General features: G+C 40.6%; 1 protein-coding gene across 1 annotated transcript; it reads right to left on the bottom strand.

Moving 5' to 3' along the window:
* Positions 1 to 3,038: 3,038 nt before the first annotated feature.
* ubac2 (UBA domain containing 2) lies at positions 3,039 to 9,376 on the bottom strand. The gene is made up of 10 exons (XM_080037339.1): positions 9,234 to 9,376; positions 8,682 to 8,806; positions 7,701 to 7,820; positions 6,905 to 7,011; positions 6,378 to 6,501; positions 6,197 to 6,244; positions 5,900 to 6,008; positions 5,402 to 5,544; positions 5,038 to 5,190; positions 3,039 to 4,784 (listed from the first exon to the last, which is right to left on the bottom strand). Exons 1-10 carry the CDS (start codon positions 9,262 to 9,264, stop codon positions 4,677 to 4,679), a joined length of 1,068 nt encoding a protein of 355 aa, XP_079893465.1. The 5' UTR covers positions 9,265 to 9,376; the 3' UTR covers positions 3,039 to 4,676.
* Between the last annotated feature and the right edge of the window lie 1,986 nt (positions 9,377 to 11,362).

Genomic DNA, 11,362 nt, shown 5'->3' with positions numbered 1-11,362 from the left:
TTGAATTACCATGACTCCAAACAAATGATAATGTTGCTTCGTGTCAGCTTGATGTGTAAAAAAAGATAATAGGCCTATATAAGAGACTGAAAACTAAAACCTCTCTCAAAAGGATAAAAGTGCAGGAGCAGAGACACACACGAAGACATGACTCTGTTCCTATACTTTAAGAGTATGTCATGATATGCAGTATAGCAGGCCTTGGTTAATAGAGCTACAAATGACTTACCTAAAATGACAAATGGGCCAACACAACTGCTGATGCTAGGCCACAGTCGGCTGCACTGTAAACGATTATGGTTTCCTTGCCAGACAAGGAGAAACCCCCAGAACATACATTGTCATTCTATTACTATTGCTGATGCAACTACATTCTCACAAAGCGGTTCAAAATATATAGGACATGCTCACTGGAATGTTAAGGTAACACAAGGTGAATCACCTGTGGACACCCATCATGATACATAATTTAAGCCAATTTGCATAAATAAAAATAAACTAAAATGCCCTCCCACAGCTCAAGAAATCCAAATCCTTACCCCTCCCAAACGAGGCATGATAAATGCTGCACATGAAATGCATTTCACAAAAGAATGTAGGCCTACCTAATGAGGGTTGTTATCGGTGACGTTTTTTTTCTTTAATCGGTGTCTTTAATTAAACAGAGCAACTCAAAGAGACACACAGATATTAATCACTCTGTTTTAAGCGGCTTTTCAATTCAGCAGCCATTAAAAAGTTCAACCGCTTGACTGGGTTCGATGTCAGCTGAGGGTGGAGGGAACTATGCCCCTGTGAACTCAGGAGACCTTTTGGTAAAAAAAAAAAAAAAAAAAAAAAAAAGGCAGCACATTTCTCAACATGTGTGAGTTTAGGTGAAATTTCAAGTGTACCATGAGATTTACATGGCTTTACTCTTATTTTTTCCTTTGTGTTTGAATGGATTAGTTGGGGAACCAAAGGGGGAAATCAAATCAAATCAAATACATTTTATTTGTATAGCCCAGAATCACAAATTTGCATTTGCCTCAGTGGGCTTCACATTGCATATAATAGAACACAGTTAAACAGTATAACATAATATATAATAAAAATAGTGTGGATGCATGAGGACTTCTGATGCTGAGGGGGGACCAGATCCTCGCCGTCTCGCCTCAACCAGAGAAAGCTGGAAGAGGACGGACAAAACCAATGAGTAAACAAAAGAACATTAAGCGAAACACAGCGGCCACAGCGGCCCGACGGACCCGCTAATCCAAATGTGCCAATGCCAATGAAGCAAAGCCGGGGGCAACAGGCAAAATGTTGCCCCGGCGTAATGCATTTTATTTGACTTGAAGATGTGCATCATTTCTCTACATTGATATTCAACCACCCTGGAGCAACACAGTCTGCTGGAGCTCCTCTGCTCAGTGGAATAATCAGAGTAAGTGGGTGTGGCAGGTGCCTGTTATGTCTGGCAATAACAACACCAAAGACCTCGTTCAATGTCCCCATCTAGTGGTAAACGTTAGCTTAACATTAACAGGTGGACTTTTCCCCCCCACAACAACAGAGCAATACAGGTCTTTGTTGTTTTAAAAGTATTTCTTAAATCTGTAACTGTACGTTTGCATCAGTTAGTTGTCTTTTCTTGTCTAATTTCAGTTAAATTGTCGTATATGAGCTGAAAAATATCCTTTCCACTTTTATGGGTATATGCAACCCTTTAAATTCTCATCAGCACCAAAGTGACTCTACTTAATTTTCTTGACTTTGTTATGCAAAATATGTTAACAGAAAAACACTTTGCAGATGAAGCCTCCACTGTTTAGACCCCACTTTCTATTGCTTTCAGAATTACTGTTGCACGTTTCCTTCAACCCCTGGAGGCATCACACATATCTTTCCATTTTTTAAACTTCCTAATTGTTCCTTATTACCCAGTGTTCAAGAAAGATATGGTTGCCTAACAATAGCCTACATTTAATCTGTAATACTTAACAATTGAATATTTCCATTTTAAAAAGCCTAAAAGGCTGACACAATGTCCTTTGAGTGAGAAAAGGCAGACTGCAGCCAAAGCATAAGCAAGATTGTCCTGTTTAATATACAGTGATTTCTGCCTGACAGTTCCCCGGTAGTCTTGGAGACAAGAGACCACTCAGTAGGAAGTTAAAGAATACATCCTTAAAATGCTGGCAGCTGCTTTGGAGCTCAGGGGAAGTTGTTGGAAGATATAATATCCCCTCAGAAATGGTTCCAAAACTTTTGTTGGCTTGCGACTGCTTAAATTGAAACTTTGTCTAAATTGTGACCCAGTATCACAGTGTACGTTTGTCTCTCACTTTTTGGAGGCATCAAAAGGCAGAACCATGCTACATTTCTCTAAAAAAACCGAATAAAAAAAACTGCCATTGAATATGAAATGTATTAATCGGACTGTGATTTATTATCAAAGTGTTTGTTAAAATGATACCGTACATTGCTCATGTACTGTGATTTAACATTCACTTGAACCCATGTGTTGTCATAGCACAACAGTGCCACCATCTGTTGAAATGAAGTACTACAACAATGCATTGTCCTTTTTTAAACTTGTACTGACGCCAGGAAGGATACAATTTAGACCGTTAGGTGATAGCTTCTGACATATGATCCAATTAAAGTTTTAAAATATGTTGCTCAAATTGTAGGATTGCATTTCTAAAACATTTCCACGTAACATCATCTACTCTGTGAATTATTATGTTTGACATTGGCAATTATTTGGGAATAGTGTAAGCGTAGACTCAAGGGCAATTAATCCAAACAAAACTATCTAAGATCTAAGAGTCTTCTCTGAACTGCTAGAATGTTCTCCATAGATCACACAGGGTAAAAAATAAATCCAACCGCATACCATTTTAAAACTTTATATTTCACTTAATGACCCATCTTTCGTCAATTAAGGATTAATATAAACTAAGGATTAGTAATAATACAGACAGCTCTGAAGACTATTTGAAAATGCATATAATAATGAAAAGCTTCTATGCTAAACAAATTGTTAAGTCAGCAAGTTGATTTATTCCACAGGTCAAATATGATTCAGTACAGTTCCTATTAAGTTGTCCATGCAACAACTTCCTCATCACACCCATATATTATATCACTCTTAAAAATACATACACACAAATGACAGACTCCTCTCAGTGGTCATATATTATCAATATTATTATGCACAAAATATAAAACTAGCATCTGCATTTGACATCAATACATAGTGGCTGCAACATTACTTAATTTGGACATTATACACAAAGTCGTTACTATGCAGTGCATAGTCTTCAAAGGTTTCTCTCATTATGATATTGCATAATAAATATCACTGGTCTTTTAAGACTTGCTATGATTCGGACAGAAGTGCTGGCAGAAAAAAAGAGGCTCAAACTTGGTTGAGACGGAATAAATAAAAACCTTGAGGAGTGTGTGTACATATGCATGTGAGAGCATTGTGAAAGGTGACAAACAGTCAAAGGCTACTGTGCATCTGTGCATGCAAGCTCATGTCTGTAAAGGCAATTATGCCATTAACAGAAGAAGTCTTCTCACAGATCCTGAGATAGTCCATCTAACCTTTATCCTTCCAAACAGTCCTGTCTGTCACCGGCAGTGTAGATAGATGCAGAATTACAAATGGGCCAGTCAGCGCATACAGAAGAAGCTAGTTGGGTAGGGCCAACTCGCTGAAACAGCGTAAGCAGGAAAGGGTTGAGCCCTGCTACTTCCATGAAACACTGCCAACGTAAAGAATTAACAACTGTGTAATAAACTCATGGTAAAGTAGGCTATATTGTTAAGGTTCTTTTATGATAAATTCTTAAGTTGTAATCATGACCTCTGCACCTCTCATGGGCTTAAATACAACCGTCTTAGCAGGTGCCGCATTCTTATTTTCACTCCTATCGTCACTGTAAAAGTACTTTACTTCTAAAATGAGATGAAATCCTGACTAATGAAATAATGATGCATTGCCTCAAATACAGTGTGCACACTTTTATTTTGTCTGTTTCTCACGTCATACTTATCATGTCTATCAGGGTCTGGGATGCTGAAACTGACAGCAGCCATTTCTGAAGTAGAGTGGCAGTACATGACAGTGGGGTAATAGAAAAAAAAATTCTCATAGCTACAAGGTAGCATCAATATGGAGGATGTGTGGGATCGCAGCTGATTCTTTTGCTTCATCATCAGTTCTGTTTTCAAACAAATTGCCCACTCTATATTTCTTCCACTGAATAGAAGACTCTTTTTGTTTTTGAAGATGAACTGTGAGAAAAGCTACAACCTGTGTGGTCTTTGTGTATATATTTTCATGAGGAACCCCTTGGAATTAAGAGGTCTGACTCATGATGCCTTGAGCAATAACGCCTGTTCCGCACGAACAACGGCCATCAGAAAGCTATGACGCAAATGTCTTCCATTTTGTGCTTCACAAGTCTTCATTAATCAACCGGCTATCTGGCCCAGTTCAGGTTGGGTCCGCGCGACACACAGCCTTTCAGATTATGTGTGTACAAATGTCCTTTTGTCTTCCGTGATTCACCGTCTTTCATTGTCCCCGATTGCTCCTGTGCTTTGGTTGCCTCTCTTACCGCTTTCTCTCTTAGCCCTTAATTCAACTCAATTGTTTGTTTTTTCTCTCCGTCTCTCTTTCAGTGTTGTAAGAGGAAGTTGGTTGCTATGTTGATATCGTTGTTTGAAGCTCTGAGGGCCTCGAGGGCATCAATCCTGGAAAAGCCCATTTCAACCAACAGTGCAACCTGTGGTATAAAAAAAATAAAAAATAAAATTAGAGAGCAGTGGCAGACAAAACATCACCTGGGAATACTGTGTATCATAAGGTTACCCAGCACAACACAAAGCATAGATGGCCCAGAAAAAGTACTTTTGGTGAATAAGAGTTAGCTGACTGTATCTGGGTTGTGTGAGTCACCCAAGTCATACAAATGTGAAAGAATATCTGTAAATCACAGAATTTTACAAAAAAAAAAGAAAAAAAAGACAATCCCCCACCTGCTCTTCTGCAACAGCAGAGTTGTCCAGTAGTGGCGGTTGTGTGGACTGCTGTGTCTGAGGCTGAGCCTGGGGGCTAGGCTCTGTCGGGGGTCTGTTCTGTCCTCTGTGTCTTAGAGTGGGAAATAACCTCGTCCACTGGAACAACCCAGACTACACACGGACATGGAGACATGATTCAGTACTTTGTAAATATGTGGAGATGTACAGATGTTGCCCTTACTGGCATCAGATTCATCAATAAGTGTGTGTGTGTATGTGTATGTGTGTGTGTATGTGTGTGTGTGTGTGTGTGTGTGTGTGTGTGTGTGTGTGTATGTATGTGTGTGTGTGTGTGTGTGTGTGTGTGTCCGTATCCATCTACCTGTGGCTGTGGTCTTGTGTTCCTCCTGGCCTCGTTGTATTGGGCAAGCAGCAGCTGTTGGTCGAGCATGTCCATCCTTTGCTGCCTCTGGATTTCCAGAGTGGCGCCCATCCCCACGGGCGTCTCACTGCTCGGTTGAGAGCCTTTGTGAACACAGGTGTAAATATCACTCATCAGCAGGCAGACAAAAAAATTGTTGTAATGTGCAAAGTGTAGGGTTTTTTATGTTGTCCCCAAGAGTTAAATTGGAAACATTAATGTTAGCCTAATTGTAGGTAAACAAATCACACATCAATCTTTTTAATTTGCTTTTCCTCCAGTGAAGCACAACGAAAAATAGTAAGTTATCGTAGCACTGTTCAAATGCCTAAGTGTACAAATATTATTCCTCAATTAAGCAGAGAGAGACGACAACTCCATGCCAGGCCATGGGGCACTGTCACAGACCAAAGGATATTTAGAGGATTTGTTCATGGGATTACTAATGGTTGGACTCACTTGAGAAGACCGGCTCCAGAATATATCGTCCAATATAGGACACCCAGACAGGTACAAAGAGGAGCTTCTGTATCCAGAGAAAATTGGAGTGATACAGTACGCCAGAGATCTGAAAGACACATGGATAAGGAAATTGCAATTAACCAAATGATTTATGCGAAAAGTAATCCCACAGTTCACTCACACCAACCCACAGATAACAAACATTTAACTCTGCATATTTGCCTTGAATACAGCCACACTTCTAAAAATACTCTATGAATGAAAGTGAATGACAAGAAGAAATTGGCTACTCACCAGTCCACTGAGTGCAAGGAGCCACATGAAGGGGCTGGAAGTCAACAGCTGTGACACAGAAGACAGAAACAGGTTGGAGTAGTCGGAGGGCAAGTATACTTCATGAACTGTACAATAAAAAGCTAAAAAAGCAAATAGATGGCACACATCCCCAACATCCATGGCTCCTAAATGGGCTTACCTGCAGGCCTACCACGTAGACCAGAGACTTGTTGGTGATGTGGATGTGGCCCAGGATCTGGGTGACTGGCATCTTGGGGATCAACAGGTAGAAAGGTGCAAACAGAGAGAAGACTGGAGCGAGCCTGAGAAAGGAAAAAAAAATGGTACAGGAATAATAACTTAATACTTCACTGAGTTTGTCAAGCCATTTCATTTCTCTCCTTTTGTGGAGGTGAATTATATGCGGCCGCAGTCCACCACCATCGAAAATAGCGAATAACCAAATATAATGCAGATAGGGGATAAAGAAATTCACAATGGATACTGCCAGAGGATAACTTGGTGATACAGTATGTGGAGGTGAACAATTAAGATTTTCCCATGGTTTGAACACATCATAAAGCTCACTAAAGTAATACCAGGTTGTTCATATTTGATCCATGTTGGCCATTAAAGTAATACAAAAAGCCTTTTCTCTTTCCAGTAATGCAGCACATGGGTTAGTGAAGCTCAGCACATGCTGCTGAAGCGACCAAAGATACTCACAGTCCTGCCGGCAGTTCCTCAACCTCATAGTCAAATAGATACTGGAAAGCCTGAGCCAGCAGGAAGTCCATCAGCGCAGAGAGACACCAAGTGCCCAACAGGAAGGACTGGAAGGAAGAAGAGCGCCATTTGTGATGCTTAGAAGTCCATCTACCGCTAGAGATTTGGCCTCTACCATTTATATCGCAGAGAAAAAAAAACAAGTTTCCCCACAGTAACACCACCACAACACGCGGGGGGAGCCAGCAATGCAGCAGAGTTCAAAACGACAACTTCAAATACAAATTTCTATAATGCTGTGATTTTTGTATGGCATAGACTGACTGAAAGTTTCTGGGTTGAAAGTAAATGCAAGTACACTACACATATAGTTATTTTGACATTCATTGAATTTCCCAATATAAAAAGTACTATATCGTGATACTGTTACAACCCTACATAGAACTAGAAAAACCTAGAAAAAACTAAAAGTCTCATATGTGACTTATGCCATTTCAATAAGTTCATACAAACTCAAATGTGTGATTTGCTTAGTGCCTGATGGGGAAGTCATGTGTCCTCTTACCAAAAAGAGACAGTTGCTCATATTGATTCTCACTGATGGTGATACTTATTTTTCTATCCTGTTACAGGTGTCTTAACATTTTGCTTTTGTCTATGAACATAACTGGAGAATAAATCCAACAAAACATGACCCAATGTAAAAGAGCAATCGATCACATGAAATCTATCCAATTTGGACTCTTTTTTGTGTATCCATCTATGTATTCAGCTTACAATGGTTTTTGGTACTTACAGCAAACTTCCTGGTGCCAAACCTCCTCTCAAAGATTCTGAAGTTGTATATGAGCAGGCTGCTACAGAAGGCGTCTTTCACGTCTAGACAGACCAGCCTGCCAAACAACAACCTCCCCACCTACAGCAAAAGGGAGAGAAAAAAATAAGTTACCCATACACAAATACGCCTAACGCACCAAAAAAGGAAGATGGACAACTTTATGACATTGTTGCATAACAATGCCTTTGCTGAATATCAATAACGCAGATGTTGTGCCCAATCTGACATTTCAAAAATCCACACATGAATTACAAAATTGTTTCTTAATTAATTGAAATTATTTTGTTCATCATCTCATGGCCTTCATCAGCAAATGGGACTTGCTCACGTGGAATCATTTGTGATATGTGTGATAATAACGTGTCGTCCTGTATGGGGGGGGTGAATGTCTCTTTTCAAAGATGATGACAACAAGAGTCGACATCATGACGACTGTGCAACTGTGTTTTGTAAGCATTTACATTAGGGTAGTGACTTCCCGTTACGTACTTCTGTCTCTCACTGAAGCAGAGGTCATTTCCAGGCCACAGCATTACTCTTGAGCCACAATACCTCCACTCGCAGCTGAAGAACGTGAGGTGTGCTTGAAAGCTTTTCTCAAAGCTAGTTAGTAATCTTTGAGAACACTGTGAGGATGGTGTTTCTGTTATAACAGATTCTGATGTAGCCCTAAATGCCCTAGATGCTGCCGCCCCCCTCCCTCCCCTCTAGGGTTTATGTTGGCTGTGAACTCAAATGAGAAAAAAAAAAGTATATTTAAGTATTAGTTTAATTATCTCAAGTGATATTGTAATAGCAATTCAATTCAAGATTGTTATAGCATATCGCCTGGTGTCCGGATATCGTGCAACCCTATATATTGTACTCTTCTCTCCAAGTAAATCAAAAGGTGTTGGTTTGAGTCTCTCACAAACATTTAGAGGCTGGAGAGAGACACACCTGGTGCTGCTGTGCGACAGCTTGCAGGTTGTACTCGAACATCTCCTGGTAGTGTGGCAGCAGGGTGAGCATCACTGTCAGCCCATTGAGGACCAGCAAGAGGCCTTTGGACAGAGGAGCCTTGTCTGTGAAGATTCAAAACATACACACCCAAAACAGTTCTCGATCAGACAGATACATTTTCATATGTTAAGGTACAGTAGACAAAAGTTATGTTACTGAAATATAGATAAGCGTATCATTTGTATAGGTATTGGAGGCACATCCTCCTGAGAAATAGGTTTATCTGAATGTTCCATTATTGAAATAAAAAATCGATTACTTTGATCGACGGCAGCGTAGCCGAAACAACCTCTTAAATGGGAAAACAAAATATAGGTCTGTCATCATTAATACGTGGCTAAAACTGATAAAAAACAACCTCGAGTAAATGAATGACAGCAGATTGCTAAAAATTAGCTATCTTAGCTAGCTGTTACCGTTGAAACTGACAGGGGAAGCGGGGAGAGGGCTGCGGCTGCCCGGGTTTCACGGCGGGTCTGGGATACTTACAGAGGCCCCGAGAGCCGGTGGTGGTAAACATGGTGTCCGGGTGAGTCACGGAATCCAGATGAACACCGTTAATCCGAAAAGCGACACAAAACAACACTAAACGACCGAAATAAAGTTGGAGAAATGGTCCATGCTGTGACAGAGAGGAGAAAGACACAGCGGAGGGGAGGATCTCCTACAGGAGCCCGCGAAGACCAAAAGGTTTTCCTTCGCAGTCAAGCTGACATTAGCAGAAAACTGACCCAAGGGGGCGCTATTACTCCGTGTTGAGGAAAAGATGAGGTTTCCTAAACCTTTTTACCGACTGATAACCTTACCTAAACAAACACTACATGTCCAATTCCTGTAATACACACGAAACCACATAAATTGTGGAGTATCAATAAGTTATGTCTCTGATCAGTTGCTAAATTTGTGCTAAATAATAAATAAATAAAACATTTGAAATGTTTTGCTTATGTGCTTTATCTACGACAAAAACGTACAGATGAAATCAAAGATAACACATAGTATATTAATAATAATATAAGGCCTACTATTAATTAACTAAACATGTCATGAATAAAAACTTATTATAAGGAAAAATTAAAATTTAAAAAAATAAAATAAATAAACCTCAAAACCCTTCTATTAGCCTATTTTACGACATGAAATTGGTCCCTGAACGCCACATCCCATACATCCATGATCCCACACAAGGTTGAGAGCAGGGTCAACTCCATCTGCAGACTTTGTCTAAGGATCACTAGAGGTCCATAACCACAGGTTGAGAACCATTGGTCTGGTGTTACACAGTAGGGATGTTTTAGCCAGATGATCTTCCTAATGAAGGGCAGTCTCCTTACCCACAATGCCGTCTTGCTGTTCTCTTTTGCATCTCCGACATGGTATTTTCAGGCCCTGAAGCACTGCTCTAATACTATTTGATCTTTAGCCTTCTCATCAATTACCCCTATTTGCTATATGTAATATGTGTTTATGGATAAGAAGATGTGCACAGAGGCAGCGGACAGGGTTTCTTCTTATGTCTTGGCTCAGCTTTCTGACAGTGGCAACAGTGTTAATTATCCTTGGGGCCTTTTAGCAGGATGTGGCTGCACATGTCCAGATTAATGACTTTTTCTTATGTTCCTCTGGCCTTGTGCAGACAGTGTCATATCTTGTCAAGGTCCAGACTTCCTTTGCAGAGGCCCTGCTTTGTCTTACACCGCAGGCCCTCAGTTTTATAGACATCAAACGGTGTGTATACCTTCATGCCTGGCTGTGATTGCTTTTGAGCCAACTGATCCAATGCTTATGTTAAGTCCAAGTACATTTGAAAATATATTGCGAACAGCTGTCTAATAGTGTTGCATATCCCCATCATCCACAGATGCAGTTGTGTGTTAGTTCCCATTGGTTAGTTCCCGCCCATTAGGTCTATTTGGCTGCCTGTGGTCAGATGTGACTGCAAAGCAGAGCTCAGGAACAGCTTGCTAATTGTGTTTCAGACCTTCGCTGTCACTGATGTAGGAGTGAGGTCTAAAAAGGTTGCTCTGCCCCTGTTCTCAATCAAAGATAATCAGATTAAACAGTGCGGAGATGTGTGTATTTGTATGAGTGTGTGTTTGTGTGTGCTTACCAATAAAGAGACTCCAGATTTGGAGACAGCCTTGACTCCTGCTGTTTGCTTTGTTCATTAAGAGGAGATGAGCAGATGGTTTGCTGGTCTGTTGTGCAGTACACACATGCGGGAGCACACACACACGCACGCACAGACACATGCAAATACACATGCACGCTCAGTGCTGTCACCTTAGCTTTATCCTCCATTTATCTTTTCCATTACACATCTCTCGGCAGGACAATGCAACTCTGTGAATTGTGAGGGATGTGTGTGTGTCTGTGCGAAAGAGAGAGAGAGAGAGAGAGAGAGAGAGAGAGAGAGAGAGAGAGAGAGAGAGAGAAACAAGGAAGCATGAAAGAGAAGAGCGGTGCTGAATGAAGTCACAAACCTTTTTAGTCAAGAAAGCCTCTGAGGTGGTCATCTGAAAAGCTGATGACTCATTCACACATTCATTTGTGTGAATCATTGCTATTCACTTGTCAGCCACTCTGTATTCAGGAAGAATTGCTTGTAAGAAAGGTAT

This window comes from Ammodytes marinus (assembly GCF_949987685.1).
Source record: "Ammodytes marinus genome assembly, chromosome: 11".
Taxonomy (NCBI): domain Eukaryota; kingdom Metazoa; phylum Chordata; class Actinopteri; order Uranoscopiformes; family Ammodytidae; genus Ammodytes; species Ammodytes marinus.
The sequence above is the reverse complement of the archived record's forward strand: the minus strand, read 5'-3'. Positions and strand labels throughout refer to the sequence as shown.